The sequence below is a fragment of the Urocitellus parryii genome, chromosome 10, assembly GCF_045843805.1.
Source record: "Urocitellus parryii isolate mUroPar1 chromosome 10, mUroPar1.hap1, whole genome shotgun sequence".
Lineage (NCBI taxonomy): Eukaryota > Metazoa > Chordata > Mammalia > Rodentia > Sciuridae > Urocitellus > Urocitellus parryii.
The window spans coordinates 132,531,892-132,552,464 of NC_135540.1; the positions used below are offsets into that span (position 1 = coordinate 132,531,892).

The following is a 20,573-nucleotide window of genomic DNA, read 5'->3' on the forward strand; positions in this document are numbered from 1 at the left end:
CAAGAACCAACAATTTTTGCACTTCCATTGTGGAAGCTAAAGCAGCGCGTCTGTCTGGACAACGCCGGCAGTGTAAGGTCCTGGGGGTAGGGAGTGGGAGTTTAAGCCCACCTTAGGTCCTGCGCCAAGAAGTCGAAGGCCACTCGGCTAGCTACAGCGTGCTAGAGGACCCGTGGGTGCTCATCTGGGCCAGACTACAACGCCCAGCCTGCACCGCGCCAACGCCGCAAGTTCCGCTTCGGGACAAGGGCGCAAGGGAGCCTGGGAAGTGAAGTCTCCGAACGGCCAGCGCCAAGGCAGAAAGGAGGCGTTGCTAGTCAGCTCCTTTAGCACGCGGGTTCCTGGCTCGGCTCCGGGTCTCTCGCTCCCGCTCAGGGTTTTCGCGGGCGGCGGGAGCGGCATGGCTTGCTTGAGTAAACTCCGGGGGAGGAGGGGAGAGAGGAGTGGATGGGGGGGCGGGGTCAGCGGAAGCGGCAGGTTGCTTCCTTCTCCTCTGGCTCCCTCCCCGCCTCTCCCTGAGGGAGCGGTGGGAGGGGGAGGGAAGGGCAGAGGGAAGGTAGTGACACGTGTCAATCAACCCCCTCCGGGGGGCGCGCGCTCCGGGGCTCGCGCCGAGGGCTCGCGCCCCTGCCTCGTGCCTGCGCCGCTCGTATGTAAATGAGGGCGCGTGACGCGGGACGCAGATGGACAAGGGAAGAGAGAGAATGGCCGCTGCCGCCGCCGCTGCTGCCGCCGCCGCCGCCGCCGCCGCTCAGTGCCGGAGCCCTCGGTGCGCGGCGGAGAGGAGAGGATTCCGGCGGGAACTCGACTCTTGGCGCCACCGCCTCATGCACTGTGTAGGTAAGAGAGACACGGGTCGGGGCCCCGGGCTCCGTGCGGCGGCTGCTGCCGCAGCCCGAGGAGTTTGTGGCTGAGGGGTTTAGTTGAATCTCCGGTTCGGGTCAGTTCAATGGGGAGAGAGATGGGAGCGGCGGCGGCGCGGCGGCCCCGGCGCTCGCCTTTTGTCTCGGGGGCTCCTCGCCCGGCGCGGTCCGCGCTCGGTCGCCTGCCTTCTCGGCTCCTGGGCTCCCAGGGAACTGTTAGTTCGGACCCGCTCGCCGAGCCCGGAGGAAGCCACTCGCTCGCGCTCTTGCCGAAACTCCTCCGTGCCCGTATCGCCGCCAGCGGTCCTTGCTGACAGGAGGGGGAAGCGGCCGGGCTGGTCGGCGCCCTGGCCGAAGGGAGCCGGCGGGCAGGGCAGCGGGAGGAAGGCGGGCTGGTCCGCGCCCCCGCCGAGCGCACACACACCCCCTTCTCGTCGCCGGGGGCCGGGCTGGCGGACACGGCCGAGTTCCCGGGGATCCGGACCCGGGGGTCCCCGGGGCGCTCGCGGGGCCGGGGCCGCGGGTGGGCCGGCGGGGGGCGAGGGCGGGGGGCGCCGCCCGAGGGGCGGGGGGCGTCCAACTCTGCCCTCTCGCGCTCGGCGGTGGCGGCGGCGGCTCTGTGTGTACCCCTTTAAGAAGGAGCCGCTCGAGCGCTGACGGTTGGGATTTGAAGTTCTTCCTCCCTCTTTGGAAGTCTGGACGGCCAGGGGGGGGTGTTGCCACGGCAACGGCACCCTCTTCCCCCCCCCCACTCACCCCTCCGCGCGGACGCCCCGACGACTCCTGTCCTTTCACTGTCATGTGATGGACTCTCCCTGCACACACACTCGCGTCGCCCTCCCCGGCTCGCAGCCCGGTTCAGCTGCAAGGCTGCCTTCCCGGGGGAGGGGGTCCGACTCCTTTGCTCCAAACTTCTGGACTAGGAGCTCTCATTCTGTGGGTTGCTCGGGGTGGCGGGAGATGGCGGGACTCCCCACCTTGCAGCAGCCTTTTTTTGCCCGCGTGAGACTTGCGCCTGGAGCTGGTGGGCAGGCTGATGGGTGGGCGTGGAGGGGCCGGAGCGGTCGGGCCGGGCGAGCCGCGCGGGTTTGTGTATCGGGGGTGTGGGTGGGACTGGGTGCCGAGAGTGGGAAGGAAGGTTGCGTTGTGTCAGCGGTGGGCGATGGCTCCGCTTTTTCTGCTGGCCAGTAAATATTGGCATTGGGAGTTGGGGAGTGACCTTAGTGCCTTAAGGAAACAACTGTCTCACCTTGTTTTCATCTGTTCTTGCGCCACCTCGCGCCCCTTCCCCTTCCCCACTCCCTAGGTTTGTTTGGTTAGCTCCTTAAGATCTCTCCTGCTTTCACTGGTGGGGCGGAGGTCCTCCTAGGTTACACCAGTGACAACTTCATTCCTAAAGGTGCCCTGCAGAATGGGATGCCTGTAGGAAAACGTACGTGAAGGAAGACTGCTCCGATGAGGGGCGTTTAAGTGCTGTTTAAGACCTGTACTGTTTTATTTTATCTATATAAAATATGTTTTGGTGTTATCTGAGGAAGTTAAGGGAAAAAGCTTTAGTCAAGTGTTCATAAGTGATTTCAGTCTAAAAAAACCTCTGGGAATTCTTTATACCAAGTGTGTTGGTATTTGTTCTTTTTGAATACAAAATGTACCTATCTTTATTATTACATATGTGAAGATCTTTTCTGCTGGAAAAAAACTGCATAGAAATTGTTGAGTTTATTAAGATAGAATCAGGTAGGATGACAGCATTGTAATACTGGCTCATGCCGATACTATGTTACGTTTTGCCAAGGGATACAGTGATTTAAGGTTGTCTTTGGTCAGTTTTTATTTTAGAATATTTTGGGAGTATGTTTTTCTCTTGCTTATCCAGATGCGACTTTGCATCGCAAAACTACTTGTACCTTTGAAAAAAATCAAATTTTAATGAGACACAAAATTAACCGGATTTGATGGAAAAGGGAATTCAATTGTATTTCTGACTTACCTGCTTCAATACTCAAGTAATATTGGAAAACACTGAAAATTGAGTTAATATTGTATATCTAACGGACAATCTATGCTACTCTTTTAATGTAACACATAATTGTACATGAAAAGAATTTTTTTCCTGGGTTCTACCTATATTTGAGAATTGTATTGTTTCTTATAGTCCCAGTTCTAGTCAGGAGACCTATCTCATACTTGGTTTTTGTCACCATTATTTTTAAATAAACAATAGAACCATTTTAAACATGGTATGTACTTGTTGATTGGGTGTGTGTGTGTGTGTGTGTGTGTGTGTGTCTGTGTCTGTGTGTATGTGTTCTGTCATACTTATTTATGATCTAAAAGTAGTTTGTGTAATTATTTTGAGTCAACTTTTGCTGTTAATATGCTTACATTCATTACTTTGTAAACATATTTACAAAAAGCCAAATTTTTTTTGCATGTTTGACTTTATATTTCTATATTTAATAGTCATTGCTATTACTGCTTGAAATTATTTTTATAACATAACACCCTTTTTGCCTTTGGGGGGGGGGAAATGATCCAGAAGTTTTACTTGTAAGATAAGAAATTGTTAGGCTGCTTCTCAGGGTTATACAGCAACTTAGTGAACTCCTAGAGAAGTTTTGAATCTCAGCACTTACCTTGACTACTCTTTTAAGGTAATTGATTCAATTTTATTAATATAGTAAAAATTTATAAAGAAGCAAGTTATTGTAGTTGTCAGTGACTGCTTATAGTTAATTGTAAAGGTAAAATGCTTGACTCCCATTATAAAAAAGAAGTATTTACCTTCTTCTAATTGTGGAATTTATCTCTTTAATTTAGATTTTTGACCACTCTTTTGATTCATTCCTGGTTTTTATTTAAAAAAATGGAGAGTTGTCCCTCTTTGTCCCAAATAATGGTTCTGTTTTCAATGTGGAGCTTTATATAATTTAATGCTTTGTTTATAAGCATCATGTAGTATGTGAGTGTGCTCACTTTAAAAAACGTTTGCATGCTTATTGGATGTAGTAAATAGTACTTTGAATGATAATGAGCAATAATAGACATAGTCCTGAATCTTATGGAATATGTAAATGACTATCTGATGAGTCAAAATTAACAGAGTTAAGTCTAGAATAAAATAAATGTATTAGTACATTTAAAAACATCCAGACTTTGGTAGAGTTATTAAAATATCTGATTTGGAAGATAGGCCAGTTTTGAAAAACTTTATTATGATATAATTTTGATCTTACAAAAAAATTGGAACAATTTTTGCCTGTTGTTTCACATTTTGTTTTATTTGGCTTTATCATTCTTGCTTTATATTCACATATGTTTTTCTGAATAATTTGTGAGTAATTTGAAAACATCATACCTTTTTACTCTTAAAATTTTTTATGTATTTTTCCTAAAAACAAGGACATTATCTTATCTAACCAGAGTGAGTTATTAAAAACCGTGAGATTTAGTATTGACATAATATTATTATCTAATTTATAATCTATATTCAAATCTTGTTTATCTGTTTTCTCTATAACCCTTTCCACCCAATACAAGATCCACTCTGAGATCATGTACCACATTTGATCATCACATCTCTTCAGTCTTTTCAAATTGGGAATACTTCCTCAACCTATTTCTTGACCTTGACATTTTTGAAAAGTACAAGGCAGTTATTTTGTAGAGTATGCCTCAGTTTGAATTTGTCTGTTGTTTTCTCATGATTAGATTGGTTATGCATTTGGCAGGAATACCACTGAAGAGATGTTTTGTTCTTCTCAGTACATCATATCTTAAGGCTCATAAGGTTGATTTGTCCTAGTGTTGTTGATGTTAGCTTTGAAAATTTGGTTAGCGTGGTGGTCTGTATATTCCAACCTGAAAGTTATTATTTATTTCTCTGTAATTAACATGCAGCTTGTGGAAAAGTATTCTGAATAACAGGATGTTGTCAGAGTCTCAATCAAAATTTTACCCACAAGTTTTAGCATCCATTGATGATTTTCCAATTTCATTCCTTCAGCAGTTATTAGAAGTTGACATTCTGTCATAAATCAGTCTTTCCTCTCTTCTCCCTTATTTGTTTATTCAGTCAGTTTTTTTAAAAAATCAGCATGAATTCATTTTGTTTCTCAAAATATACCAGGTTTGGCTAACAGGAGCCTCATCAGGATGGTTCCTGTGTATGGTGGTTTCCAGGTTCACGTACTTTACTTGTCCCAGCTCTAGCATCAGCTGTTTGTCCCAAGTAATTTGTTCTTTTAGTGGAAAATAAATTTAGATACTCAAATTGAGCAGTAGGTTTTAGGGCTGTTTTAAAACCCCATTTCTTCTAATGCTCATAATCAGTGTTAACAGTTTTTTCCTGAGATCATAAAGCAAAACAAGTTGGCAAAGGTTAGGTTAGAATCATTTTATAAACTCTAGAATCTTGCCTACATAATACTACATTTCATAAAAATACAAGGGTAGCCAAATATCTGATTTTAAATCTTTTGGTAGCCATATGAAAAAGCACATTTAATTTAATCCAGTGTATTCAAAATATTATCATTTTGAGATTTACTCATATAGAAATTATTAATGAGTTGATTTATATACTCTTCTTAAGTAAGCCTTCAAAATTGGGTATTTTACATTTATAGCATATCTCATTTTAGACTAGCTACATTTCAGTGGTGCTTACTAGCCACATGTTGTAAATGTTTACCTCATTGGGCACTTCCTTTCTTGGTTACTGTGTACCGTTTACCTTAAAATCTCATGATGGTAAACAAACCTATAACTTATCTTTTCCTCAAATTCTTTTCTTGGGTATTACAGAACAGAAAATAAGAAAATGGGCTCTTGAGCTAGACTTCTTGTATTTGAATCCTAGTGTTATGTTTTAGGGTATAGACAAGATTCTTCTTTGTACTTGAGTTATTTCATCTGTAAAATGGAGATAATTAGATTGTTTGAGAATTAGTTGTGTTGATATAGGCTAATATGTGTTTTCCATACAGAAAACATTTAATATGTTAACTATTATTTTTATTATTGTTTTGTTATTACATGCTTGAGTTTACATTTTATCGATAGATCCTTTCTGGTGGGAATACTGAGGAATAATTTTAAAAGATTGTGGGGCATGTTGGCTGAAAGATAGTAAGGACATGAACCATCTCTTTTCTGGAGTACTTGGAACCATAAAATTATTGTTTGAGAATCACAGAGTATCACTTAGCTTAATGCTGTCATTGAAGGAACCAAAAAGTATTTTATGCCTTCCTGCATTCTAAGGAATCTTTTGGCTATGTGGTAGCTGAATATAAAAGATTAGTTTCAGTTCATGTAAAGAATCTATACTGTACTCTAGATCATCTTGAAGCTATTATTTATTGGTATTTACTCTCTATGTTAGTCTTTATGTTGATTAACTTGATTCTTCTTTCTGGCTGCTGCTTGCCTCTTGCTCTTTTATCTTACTATTAACTTGTCCCTGTATTATTGGTATTATTTTATAAATCCCAGAAGAGTAGATTTACTTAGAAATTTGGATTTATGGGTAGTACTGGTATGTATGGGTCAAGTACCAAAAACGTTGGCTCTACAACTGTTTTTTTAAACATCAGCAAATATGTTATCTTTTTAAAAAGATGTAAATTGTTGTACTATTTAATAACATGCATTAGACAAATGGAATCCATGGTGCTGATGACCAGTTGAATGGTTAAGACATATCTTCAAGTTTCTCTGTAAAATAGGTATATTGATGAATTTTGTACGTATTATTAAAATTGTCTGTACTTCTGGATCATTTCATACTTGGAAGTCTAAAGTTCTGCCATCTTTGAAACCAAGTAGTGTTGTTTTTGTTTTGCAGATGTTAGATATGGGCTGTACACTGGTCTTAATGTAATGTAGTTTCATTCTTTATTGTGCCATGTCTTTGTGTCCATGCTGCTTCCCTTGATTGACTACAGGTTTGCCCTCCTCCCTGAATGGCTGTTGCACATAATAAGTTGCTATTATGTGTATCCACATTCCTCTGATTTTTCTGACATTAAACTCTGATCTATAGTTCTTCTACCACAGTACAGTTTTGGGAGGAGCAACAAAGGTATGTAGTTTTGTTTTTTTTTTTTTTTTGCTTATGGAACTTTTTCTTCCTCATTAGTAAGTCTAATCTTTCAATTAAAATGTCCTACTTTCTGCATATGCGGAGTTCCTTTCTTTTCCTTCTTGTTTACACTCTTTCCTTTTGGTATCCAGACAGTCCTTGACTTACAGTGGCCCCACTTATGATATTTTTTTTTGCTTTATAGTGATACAAAAGTAATATTATTTAGCAGAAACAATTGGAATTTAAAATTTTGATCTTTCTTTGGCTAGTGATATATAGTATGATACTTTTAAGATGCCAGACAGCAGTAATAAGTAATAGCTCCCAGTCAGCCACACGTTCATGAAGGTAAACAACGTACTCCTCAGTAAATTACATGAGATAGTCATTAGATAGTCGATCATTTACTATACAGTAGGCTTTGAGTTAGACGATTTTGTCCAGCTGTAGGGTAATATAAGAGTTCCAAGTACTTTAGTGCCAGATTATGATCATGACATGACCCTATAATAAAATAAGGAGCTAGCATGTGGCTAACATTCATGGTTGATAGATAGCAATTAGAGCACCAAAATTGTGGCTCTAAAATTTTGACAAGTTACTTAACTTTAATGAGTTCATACTTAGGGCTGAATCTATAATCAAGAAATACTTTCAAAGGTTTTTATTCACAACAGAGTTTAGATTAAAAACAAAAAGTGAATAGACCCAGAATACTAGTACTAGAAAACTAATTAACAAAATAATGACATCTTTGCATCTGAAGAATAGCACTTTTTTTCTTAATTAAAGCTAAAAAAATTTTTAAAAATTTGTTAGAAAATTGTTTGTTAGGAATAATTTTTCTGTCTCTCATCTCTTTTCTTTTCATATGGTTTCCCATAATTGGTAGCAACCCTATCCTGCTTATATTTGCTTCTTCTTTTTTACTTTAATCTGTTGCCAAGTTACTAATTTCCTTACAATATTAATGGGTCATATTATTTTATTTATTTATTTATTTATTTAGGTTGTAAGCACTTGGACAATTCAGAAGATTCTGGTTTATATCAGTATCTGCATTGCTGATTTTACTATCTTCTAGTGTAACTTAAATCATGCTATAAATCATTGCTTGAAATAGCTGCTTTGATTTCATAGTTTACAAAGTATTAATATTTCCCATCTGTCTATTTTTTTGCATCAACTAAAAACTATTGACCACATTCAACTAATTGGTCATGCTAGAGTATCCTGTCTTATTTGTCCGTCTAGTTTCTTCAGGTAGCACGAGCTTTTTCATTTACTTTTAAATCATATCTTCTGCTTTCATTCTCAGTCACCTTTAAAATTCAGTGGCAACCTAAAGTACTTATTGGCTAGTCTTCTCTGATGAGTATATGCATAGTGTGCTTACAAGAAGTAGCTTTGTCTGTTATTTGTTATATTTACATAGTGAACTCTTGAGACAAGGGACTAAGTTTTCTTTTTTTTTTATTAGTTACTAAGTTTTCATAAGTGGTAGAAAGGTCCTTGTTAACCTCTATCATTATGATTGTTGGTGTAAGTCATTTCATCTTTCAGATGGAGTTCTGTGAATCTAAGGTAATATCTACCCTCAAATGTTTGCTATTTTGTTTTAATGAGATGTGTTAAAATATGTGCAGTAGTTTCTGTGCTGAATATATATGTTATGGGATTACCAGCATAAAGATGATATTTAAATCCATAGAAATAGATGAGATTACCTAGGGATATAACGTAGTATAAATAGTGAGAACTCAACTACACCTAAGAGAATTTTAAATTCCTTTGATAGAAGAAAAACCTCAAAGTAAGGCACTGAACTTTGTATTGGCAAGCAAGGCCTTTGGCTGAGTATTAAAATTAGGAGAGAGTGCTGTAACAATATATAAGAAAAGAATTTTACATTTAACAAGGATTGTTACATATTGATGAGATTTAGGTATATAGGTGAAACAGAAGCATACATAATTTTTGGCAACATAAATGTTCTAGGTAACCTTGACTAGATGAATTTCAGCAGAGTGGTGGAGATGAAAACTATATTGTAATAGGTCAGAAAGTGATTAACACGTTCAAGTGGAAGGGCTGGAGTTATAGCTCAGTGGAAGAGCACTTGCCTAGCATGTATGAGGCATTGGGTTTGATCCTCAGCACCACATAAAAGAATAAATAAATAAATAAAAGGTTTTATTTAAACTAAATAAAAAATATCTGCAACTAAAAAATATTTTAATAAAAGGTATGTTCAAGTGGAGATAATATTTGTAGACTAATCATTAAGAGCTGTTTTGAGGAAGAAACATAAATGAAGCAGAAATTGGAGTTATGCGGTACAAAGATGTTTGTTTTTCAGATGGGAGATACCATTTGTAATACTAAGTAGGATGGAGAATACTTTTTTTTTGAATAAGTGATACACATGATTCTTTTATATGTTGAATTTAATTAAACCAAGAGCTGATAACAACAGAATATTGAGACATATATATATTAGACAAAGAAATATGATGAACTGGGCTTGAATCACTGAATATGAACTCTAAATTTTTAGTCTTTATTTTCAACAAATATCTCCCTAATCAAGTTAATCATTAATGTATGATATATGTGGCATAGATGCATTATATATTTTAAAGGAATTTTTTTCAATTAATTTACTGTTGTCAATCTTCATATATCTTAAGTCCTACTGTATGCTATTTGAGTAGGGTATAATTCTATTTTTTTTCCTTACTGTCTTCCAAAATGGCAATAAATTTAAGAATCAAGGATTGAAATATTAGCTTTTTAATGGTAATGTTGCATTGAAGAACTTGGAAATGAGATCAGAAGTGGATATCATGCTTCCTTTCTATCTAGCCCCCTGAATTGAACTTAGCAACCTGTCAAGCACAGTGCAACTGGAGCTGCAGGGCTTTTCTGAAATAATGAACTCTACCCCAATGAGTCAGAGTGACCAGAAGGGTTGGCCGTGATTGAAAAATGACTTTTAAAAACATTAATGTATCCCACTAGGGCACAAACTATCCAGATATTAGTTATTTCTTCTTCCTTTGGGAGGAGTAGAGAAAAGGGCAGAAGCTTCTTCCAAAGTACTTTCCTAAAGAATGTGAAAAGCTTTTGTGGGAATTCTATTGTATGGGAAGGCAGGAACTGTGGGTTGGGTCAAAAAGCATGCTGTTTACCCTGGGTTGCTGTTTAGACCTGGCTTTTAAAAGAGCTCACAGGCATTAGGAATGTTAAATATTAGACTTGATACAATATAATGGAAAGACTGAGAAGGGAACAGTTAATTTTGACTTGAGGGATTCAAAATAACTAGGCTTTAAAGGATTGAATGAAAGCAGGGATTGGTAAATTCATCTGTAAAGGGTTGGTTGGTAAATATTTTAGGCTTTGCTAGGTTAGAGGAATAGACAGGTGGGCAGGCATAACAGACTTATTCATCCATCCTAAGTACACTGTCCTAAGTACAGTGTAATATGAGCTTGCTGCAGATATGTCCTCTCTGGATAGCTCACTCCCAAGAGCTATCTGGTCTCTTATTATAACTACTTGCCTCTGCTTTGTAGGGCAAAAGCAATACCTAAATGAACGAGCATGGCTGTGTTCCAGTAAAAATTACTTTAAAAAGTAGGTGGATTGAGCTTGCAGGTCATAATTTGATGATCTTTGAGTTAAAATATCCAGCAAGAAAAGTAGTATAGGGAACAGAGGGGTAAGCATAATAAAGAAATATTAATGATATGTTCAGAAGATACTTAGCACTGTAGTATGTATTACTGAAGTATAGGATGAGAGTAAGAAATGGGACTGAAAGTATAAATTATGACCTCTACAGGGAGGACATTATGAGCCTTTGATTTTTTTTTAATGGATAATAAGCATGATCGGATAAGTCAGCTTTATTTTCATTTGGAACATCTGTTGTTAGTTCAGGTTTGAGGGTTTTTTGTTTGCAGTAGTTTAAAGAAGCTCAAATTGAAGCAGTCCCTTTAAGTCAAAACTGGGGAAATAAGCAGTTTTTTCTTCAGTAAATCAGTTAATACACTGTATGGCTGAAGTACTTTTAGGTGATACCTTTCATTTGGGACCTTCAACAACTTGAGAAATGAAGAAAAAGGAGGAAGATGGACGCCCAGATAGTATTGCTATTACTAATAGAGGCTAGGTTAGACGAATAGTCAGGTGAGCTGGTCTAGACAGACTTATGCTGTCAATGAAATATGGTTTCTCTACAGATATGTTCTTTCTGAATAGCTTACTCCCAAGGGCAAGAGGAGTGGAACCAAGTGAACTTGTCTGCTCAGTTATTCATTTCAGAATCAACTATCAGAAAAATCACTTCACTTTCCTAAAGGTGAAAAGAGACTCAGATTGTGCTTCTGAAGCATCCTTTCTCAAAGAAACCAGGAGCAAGGTGTTGTGATGCCTCTAACAGGGCCATTAGGACTTTTTTGTAGGATTATATCTGTTAGTAAGTGTACTGTAAACAATATAACTCTTCCTATACTGAAAATAATCAAACTTCCATATTCTGAATATTTTCTAAAAATCATAGTTTAGTGCATAATTTTTGCAGATTTGATGCCATTTTCTTTTTCTTTCTTTCTTTGGAAGAGAAGTGGGGTGCAACCATTATGTGAAGCTTTTTTAAAAAAATGCTTCAGTATTACTTAAAAAAACTCTTATTACTAAACTTGCAAAGTTAGGATGCATGGAATATTTGTGGATGTACCTTAATACAGTGGCAATGATTATGTGGCAAAATATGGAATATTTAAATCTGTGTTTGAAACAATTATATTTTTTAAACTTTTTTTTTCAATTTAAAATTATTGGTTTCTTCCTTAATTTTTAAAAATTAACCGTGTAAGTAGGATATGCAGGTAAAATGCATGTTTGTCTAGAAAAGAGACAAATCTTTCTGTATCATAACTTTCAATTAACTTTAAATTTAGAAAGAATTAGTATACAAGACTAGAAAGTGTTCTTCTTTGGGTGAGGAAAAAAGCAGGTAGAGGTGGCCGTGTGTAACCGTGTGTGGATTCCCCATCCATTGATTCAGCCAACCTTGGAGCAAAAAATATTTAGGGGGAAAACAACTGCATCTGTAGTGAACATGTAAGACTTTTGGGGTGTCGTTCACTAAATAATTCAGTATAGCAACTATTTACATCACATTTACTTTGTACTAGATATTATTAGTAATCTAGAGATGATTTAAAGTATACATGAGGATGTATGTAAACTATATGTAAAAACTGTACCTTTTTATATAAGGGACTTGAGCATCTGCAGATTTTGGTATGGGGTTGGGGTCCTTAAACTGATTCTTCATGTATATTGAGGGCAGACTGTATTTTGACAAATAGATTATTATTTTAATTAGCTTGATTATAGGTGCTTGCACAGTTTATTCACTTGTACTTCTTTTGAAAGTATCATCATTTGTTGTTATTTGTCCTCTTTCTCTTCCCTTTCTGAATAATTCAGTATCAAAACTATCAAGTGGAACCAAGTAGGGGTAGGTGTCTACACCCTGGTTACAGTGTGCGGGAGGCGAAGATATAGGATATCAGCCTGATGGGATTAGTGTGTTAGTGGAATCTGAGGGCAAGGAGTACATCTACATTGGAGGACTTGCAATTGCAGAGTATTAGAATCTAAGCAGGTTGAGTATGGTATCTGTGAGAAGTGTGGCCTGGAAATGGGGAGGTTCTGTTGGTCCCAGTGAGGGGTGTTCAGAATTGAACAGGTAACAAAATGAGTAGGGCATGGACTTGGGTAAGATGTATTCCTGCATGAACTCTTAGGGACCCAGCAAGTAGCAGGGGAGTAGGATGGTATCATAGGATTGCAGTCTTATGTGAGTATATCAAGGTTCAGGTCGGTTGAGGAAGAAGAGTCCATGAATGGAGGTGTCTGAGTGCAGGGTGTCAATAGTAATTCACCAATAGCAGTGAACATGATGTGTCATTAAGTGCAAGGAGTCAGGCTTCTAGTGTGGGGATAGGAAGTGATCTCATCAGAGGGTCAGTGCAATCTGGGAGATCAGAGCCTGAGGGTGGGTGTGGGGAGGATATTCTTGTAGGAGTGCCAGGCATGAGGAATAGATATCAGCCTTAGCAGAATGAGGAGATTATACATATGGGGTAAGGGAAAGGGTAAAAAATTGGGACCAAGAAGAATAATGAGAAGTGTCCATGTGGGGAATGGGAAACAGTAATATTGAGAGGTTGTTTATGCATAGGGAAACTGATAAAATAAGTTTTAAGGACAGTGGGAGCTAGATTTCTCATTGGCTGAGATGGAATTTGGAAATATGAAAGCAGAAAAAACTAGAATGCTCTCTGAAGGGTTGGAAATGAGGTATTGGTTTGAACATCACACACACACACACACACACACACACACAGACACACACACATACACACATACACAGAACTGTAGAAATAAACGTGTGTATATACCTATACAAATGTATATACCCACCCTATGTTGTTGCTGAGAAGGGTGAAGGAGAAGTGAATATAATGTCATTCTTAATTCCATGAATTTAGTGGTGGTTTTCAAAAGAGAAACACCTTTGTAAGGAAATACTAATTAAAGAATTTAAGAGTGATGGACATCACATAGGCCATGTGATTGGAAAAACAAAATTTTTACTGCACATAAAACATTTTTTGTAAGATAGTTAAATATAAAACACAAATATTTAAAAGCAGTGTCATGAGTTTGTATGTTTTCTTGAATTAATCATTTTCAATCCTTAAAATTACATGGTATGTGATGCATAAATTATTCTACAGTTTTTAGCACTAAAAATTCCCATTTGAAATAATGGTAACTAATATTTATTTTTAACATGTGTCTAACACTGTACTGTTTTTGATATGCATTACCACCCTTAATTTTTACATATGAAATAGTGCAGTTTTTAATCTTCATTTTATATATGAGAAAACTGAGACTAAAGAGACTTAGTAGTTTGCCCAATACTTTCTGTCTTATTAAGTATGAAGGTAGAATTTACATTTGTCTAAAACTTTATTTTTTATTGATCCCCCAATGACCTTTGTCTAAATTCAATATGGCTTAGAAAGTCTGGTATAATTTGCCCCCTCTGGATACCATAGTTTTTTGTTTGTCATTCTACCTTGAGGGCCACCATCAAACAGCTGTACAGTAGCACAGTAATGATAGTATAATAATAATAGCAGTTAACATTTATTGACCATCTATTAATGCTTTCACCCAGTATGTGTTTCACACACATTAGATTCTTTGATTTTCATAATAATCTTGAGTATTGCTGTCTTAGAATATTATAATTAATCTTGTAGGTAGTAGAGATTCATTGAAGAGTTTTAAACAAAGTTAAATACAGTCTTGTTTTCCAAATGATAAAAATTGACTAAAACAATGATTCTGATATCCATTGTAGGAGCCTTAGTAATCAGAGATATTCTAGCGCACTTTGAATTTTCTGCAGTGCTGGGAATGGTTCATCAAAAATTAATCTTTAAGGTAGCAAACTTATTTAGAATTATAAAACTTTGTTTCAATTTAGTAATTACAGTAGGCCTCTGAATATTTCACACAATAATATAATGTATATCCAAGTAACTTCAATCTTAAAAGAATAAAATATGACAGATGGAATTGAAATACCCATCTTTCATTTGCCAGTCCTGTCCCCTTGCCTCCATTCTGCAGGTAAATAGATTTCTTTTACTATTAGTCTAATATAAAGCATTCATATTCTATTTCCTATAAGTTAATTCAATGTGAAGAATTAGATACATATTATTTATTATGTATCTTCCATAAAAGATACACAGAGTTTTCTCTTTATTTTAAATGTTTAGCAAATCTAAGTTCTTAAAGCATATTATTAATTCCAGATTTTTGTCTTCATTTCTATATAAGGCTAGATTTTTTTTGACTACTAGATTTGCATAGAATGAGACATAGCAGTGCTGATGACATCTTGTTTTGACATTTTGTGATGGCTAATTCTTTGTTGTAAGGGATCGTTTTAGCCATTTAGAACCATCAATGAATGGCTTTGCCCACAAGATGTCACCCAGTAGTACTTCCATGTATATACTCATTTTGGGGATAGGGAGACTTCAAGACCTTGAAATAAAAACACCTTTGTTAATAGAGTTCCTGTAGTCCCTTAATCATAGCAGAAAATATAGCTGATGTATGTTTACAGAAAGAAGAGACTGAACAGAATAGTAAGGCACCACTGAAGAGAGGGAATGGTTACGCTGAAATTAAAGAACTAGGAAAAGCACTAAACTAAGCAAAAAAGGGTATAAATAAATAAATGGTTATGAGTTCCAGAAAGCTACTTGATGTGAGAAAGGTAATTATTAATAACAGGCAGTTTTTAACTTAAAAATAGGGCTGCATTCTGAAAGTTATTTTGAGAACTAATGTCTTAGGTCCTAGAGTGAAATTTTTCCATCAAACATTTTCAACAAATATTTGGGTACCTACATGGGCCAGGCACTGAGACTGGAATAGCAAGCAAAATGATGTGTTCCCGCCTCCTTGTAGCTTACAGAATTTTGTGATATTTTTTCAGATAAAAATATCAAATAAGGAGTTATGTGATTTTTTTATTTTAATGACTCCCCTCCCCCTAGTTCGAGTTGAGGGCAGAATACTTGTCTTTTCTTACTCACTGATATATTACCACTATCTAGAACACTTGATAGACATGGAAATACTTGTTTTATAATTGATAAACTGAGGAGAAATATTTAAAAATTACATATGACTCATTAGAATTATGATTAGTGCTTTAAAGGGAATAATATAAGTTATATATAATATAAAGCATGTAACAATGGATCAAGTCTAGTCTAAAGCTAGATTAAATTAGATGAAAGGATAAATTGGGTTATTTATACCCCCAAAAAATATTTCTTTTTTTTAATTTTATTTTTTATAGTTGTAGATGGACAGCATGCCTTTATTTTATTTGTTTTTTATTTTTATGTGGTACTGAGAAGAAAACCCAGTGCCTCACATGTGCAAGGCAAGCGCTCTGCCACTGAGCTACAACCACAGCCTGGAGCAGTATTTCTTAGAAAATATTTTAACAATGAGTGGTAGTTATTCAGATGTGTTTTAGTGGTGGGGATGAGGGTTGAAATATATGGTGGCCGAAGGACAATATGTGAATGTCTGAGGTGAGATGCAAGGTGACTTTTCTTAGGTTCCAGTATTGGCGGTGGTTGGGGGTGGTATGTTATGAATGGGATATTAATTTTCTGGTGTATAGAAATACAGAATATTTACATTAGAACAATATGATGACATCAACTAAAACAGAATTTTAAAAAATATTTCGTTTTTAGTTGGACACAATACCTTTATTTTATTTTAATGTGGTGCTGAGGATTGAACCTAGCGCCCTGCACTTGCTAGGCGAGTGCTCTTCCTGAGTCACAACCTTAGCCCCATAAAACAGAAATTTTTAAATGATCATTTTAAATTTGATACTTGAAGAAAACTTATTTTGATTAACTTAATTGGAAAATGAGTATATTCCATAGACATATGCCTGTGTTTCTGCCTCTGGATATATTTATTTAATTCATGCTCACATATCTAACCAAACATGAACTAATTTTTTTTTTGTTACTCAAATAAAAGCAAAACACGAAAACATCTCATAGATTTTTTTCTCAGTATTTATCCACCCTTATTTCTCAAGCCAGAAATCTTTAGTACTCTCATTCCTGCCTCAAAATAATGAAGCTGTGTTACTAAGTTATTTCCATTATTTGTATTAATATATCTCAAAGCCATATCTTTGCTGTTAGGTAAACTTGTAGCACATAAATTTGTGTTCTTGTCTTTTCTCTGATATGTTTCGGCAAGCATTCTAACTATTCTTTTATTTTTATTCTTTTCCTATTTCAGTCTGTTTTCCACTTGCTGCTTGAGTGATCTTTTCTGAGTGCAAAAATAATCCTGTTTCTTGTCTTCTTAAAGGGCTTCCATGTCTCATTCCAGCTCTCAGGATAAAAATGATTACTTGGCACAGGGTGCTTTGCCCTTCGGGACCCGTATTTGCACATGTCTCCAGCCTTTTATATTGTCCTTCTTTCAGATCACATTCTTTACTTCTACCTTTTTAAAAAATTTCTAGACATTGCTGTTTAGAATTTAAATTAATTAAAACTAAATAAAAATTCAATTCCTTACCTACTGTATACCACAAATTTGGATCTTTTTTGTCATTACAGAACGTTCTCTTGCATAGTGTTGTTCTTGAGCATATCAAGTTCTCTTGTTTTCATATACGCTGCTGTTTTCTAATGTGTAATGTGTCTTTCTTTAATGAAATCAATTCTTAAATTGATTTCTCAGTACTGACTGAAGAAGTAATTGTGGCTGTAAGAAAAGACTTGAATCATTTCACTTATTATGTAGGTCAGAATTTTCAGATTTGTTACTTGAATGATAATAATTGCATACATTTAATTAGATTTTAAAACAGACTTAACCAGCAATCTAGGAGTGTGTGTAAAAGTAAATAGTAAGTTTACAGGTAGAAAAGATTTAAATGCGGAAGGTCTTCAACTTTTTGTCCAGGGTACACCTTATACTACAGGAAAGTTACAAAAGACACATTTTCCCTCTGGCCTATTTATAATAGATTTAATTACTGTATTTTTCAGACCAGAGATCTGGCTGCCTTTTCTAAAGAGAATTTTGCCTTATTTTGCTCTTTTAAATAATGGCTTTGATTTGGTTTGGAGTTTGTTAATCCATCCAGCAATATGAGGCTATCATGGAAAAGATTTGGATAAAAAAATTAGAATGCTACTTTATGGGTTATGGAATTAGAATTATCTGATATGAACTCGTCTATGTTCATGTGAACATATTACATTTACTCTCAAGAAGCTTTTTTTTTTTTTTTTTTTTTTTTTAGGATTGTTTTCCTATGTACACTCAGTATTGTGATTTTGTTTGTGAGATTTTTAGTATTCTGTGAGCATGCTGAAAGTCAGTTTGTCATCTGGGTGGAGCATGTGCTCAGAATGTTGGAAGCCTTGTGTTTAATCCCCAGGACCCCCCCCCCCAAAAAAAAAAAGTGAAAGACTGCTACATATGCTATAAGCCTATAACCTTTTTTTGCTTTAGATAGTAGATTTTTCTTTTAGAGCAATTAAAAACAGGGGAAAGTCTTATTTTTACTTTCATTGTAATCATTTTTCAGAATCTTAATTTCCTTGTACAGATCCTAATGTTTGTGTGTTAATATATTTTTTTGTGCTTGAAGAATTTACTTTAGTATTTCTTGTAGTGCAGATCTGTTGGTAATGAATTCTCACAGTTTTTGTCTGTCTGAAATGTCTTCATTCTGCTTGCATTTTTGAAAGATAAATTTTGTTGGGCATAAAATGTTGGGTCAAATTTATTTTGACACTTTAATGATGTCACTCCATTGTCTTTGGCTTGCATAGTTAGGGATGTGAGATATGCTGTAGTTCTTACTTTTGTCCACTTTTTCCTCTTGTTGCTTTCAAGATTTTTTTTTTTTTAAGTATTTTGCTCAGTGTTTTCTGAGATTCTTGGATCTGTGATTTGAAATTTTTCTTTTTTTTTTTTTAACTATCTTCAATATTTTGTTCGGTTCTTTTTCTCTTTTCCTTTTGGAATTCTAGTTATATTTATAGTAGACAATTTGATATTTTCTCATAGTTCTTGAGACACCCCTGCCCCCTTAACTCTGTAGTGTTTCAGTTTGGATACATTTTGTTGACCTACTTTAATATTCACTGGTTCTTTCCTTGCCTACTGAAGAACCTTTGGAAGATATTCTTCATCCCTTTTACTGTGTTTTTGTTTGTAGAAGTTTCATTTGATTTTCTCATAGTTTCTGTGTTGACGTTCCCTATTTTTATATATATATATATATATATATATATATATATATATACATATTGCTCACTTTTCCTCATAAGTCTTTATCAAACTAATCATAGTTATTTATTTTAAAGTCCTTTGCTGATATGTCATCTGTGTTATGTCTGAGTAAGGTTTGTGTAGATCTTTAGTTTCTTGGGAGTGAGTTTTTTTTTTTTTAATTTTCTATTTTGAACAATTGTCAGATACAGTATGTAGAACAGTAGGCACTTAGGTGAATAGCTTTTATGTCTGGAAATCATGTATTTTATGCTTCTAGGCTGTTAGAGTATCAAGGAGCAAGTCTATCTAGTCAGGAGTTTAACTGCCTTTGGATTTTGTTTCTTTAGTTACCTTTATCAGCTTCAAATGCCTCTGATGTTAACTATTCCTTTGATGTTACTTAGGGTGATAGTCGTTTTATTCAGGGTTTTTTCCCTCAGTGTTGTTGTTCCACTTTAATCTTTAGCCTTCCCTCTGTCCTGCACCTCTTAGAGGGTCTTGTCAAGCATTTGTCTTTTCACCACTGGTAAGTTGTTATTGCTTGTTACTCTTTAAGTAGTAAGCCTGTTAGTCAGGGCTGGAATAAGAATTTCTCATTCAGCCTCAATTTTAGGCAGTCTTTGTATTCTTGGGTCTTGGGAGTAGGGTTTTCTCAGAGATCTTGCCCTTTGTCATACTGTAGAAGATATCCTTCTAAGACCAGGACAGTTTACTGTTCTCCTTCAGAGATAAAACTTTTTCACCTACTCCAGTCAAAATGGATGGTATTTACTTATGCTCTGGGAGTGTCATGGTCTGCTGCTATATAACAAGCAGCTTAAAAGTTTTTGCCTCTTACTGATTACTCAGCATCCTAGGCTTTCTCCACAACGACAGACTCTGTATTTGTAGGACTGAGTCACTAAGGCCTATGTCACTGCATCTCCTGTCTCCTGCTATTATTTCACTTTCTTATCAGCGATTGGTGAGGTTCATGGTAAAGAGCTGAAGACTGCCTATCTGCAGTTCCCAGTGGTTCTATACTCTCATATATGAACAAGCTCACACTTGTTCATTACCATTTTGTTTAAAATTTAGTTTAATACTTCTAACCCACTTCCATGATGGTGCTCTTTCCATACTCCTTCATTTCTTCTTTGGAGGCATTTGTCTGCTTCATAGATTTTTAAGTTAGTACCAACAGATTTAAGTTAGGAACTTTGTAAATTATTCAGCTTTTTCATGTTGGGTTGAGAATGATTCTCTTTCCAGCTTTTTATACTCTAGGTGAAAGCTGGACCATATTTTTGGTGAGTAGTCTACAAGAATCTATTCAGTCTAAAGGATGGAGAAAGAAAATGTTAGAATGTATTGTGATGCTTAATTTTTTAAGCAAGAGTGTCTGTTGTAGTAATTTTTGAATGTACAACTTAAAACTAGTTATTTTTCGGAAGGTCACATCTCAAATTATTCAGATGGAAGAGGATGCATTCATACATTCATTCTATAGTGGTTTGACTTGATACTGTACATTAATTTTTTCATTCTCTTTAAAGATATTACAGCTTACCTGACTCAGTCAAGTGTATTATTATTATTTTTTTGCTGTGTCATGTAATTTTAAATAAAGTGTAAGGTTCACAAAATAAACAAGTACCTTACAGAGATTCCTACAAAGAAACCACAGATTAAAG

The 20,573-nt window shown here is 36.6% G+C and overlaps 1 protein-coding gene across 8 annotated transcripts in view; it reads left to right on the forward strand.

Moving 5' to 3' along the window:
- The first annotated feature begins 683 nt into the window (after nt 1-683).
- The window catches only part of Lcorl (ligand dependent nuclear receptor corepressor like), a 141,529-nt gene continuing 121,639 nt past the window's right edge, over nt 684-20,573 (forward strand). For 7 of the 8 annotated variants that reach the window (XM_026403530.2, XM_077803431.1, XM_077803429.1 and 4 more), the window contains exon 1: nt 684-840. In XM_026403530.2, the coding sequence (XP_026259315.1) occupies nt 684-840 (157 nt within the window). The remainder of the gene's footprint in view (nt 841-20,573) is intronic. The other variant, XM_026403522.2, reaches the window with a different exon arrangement.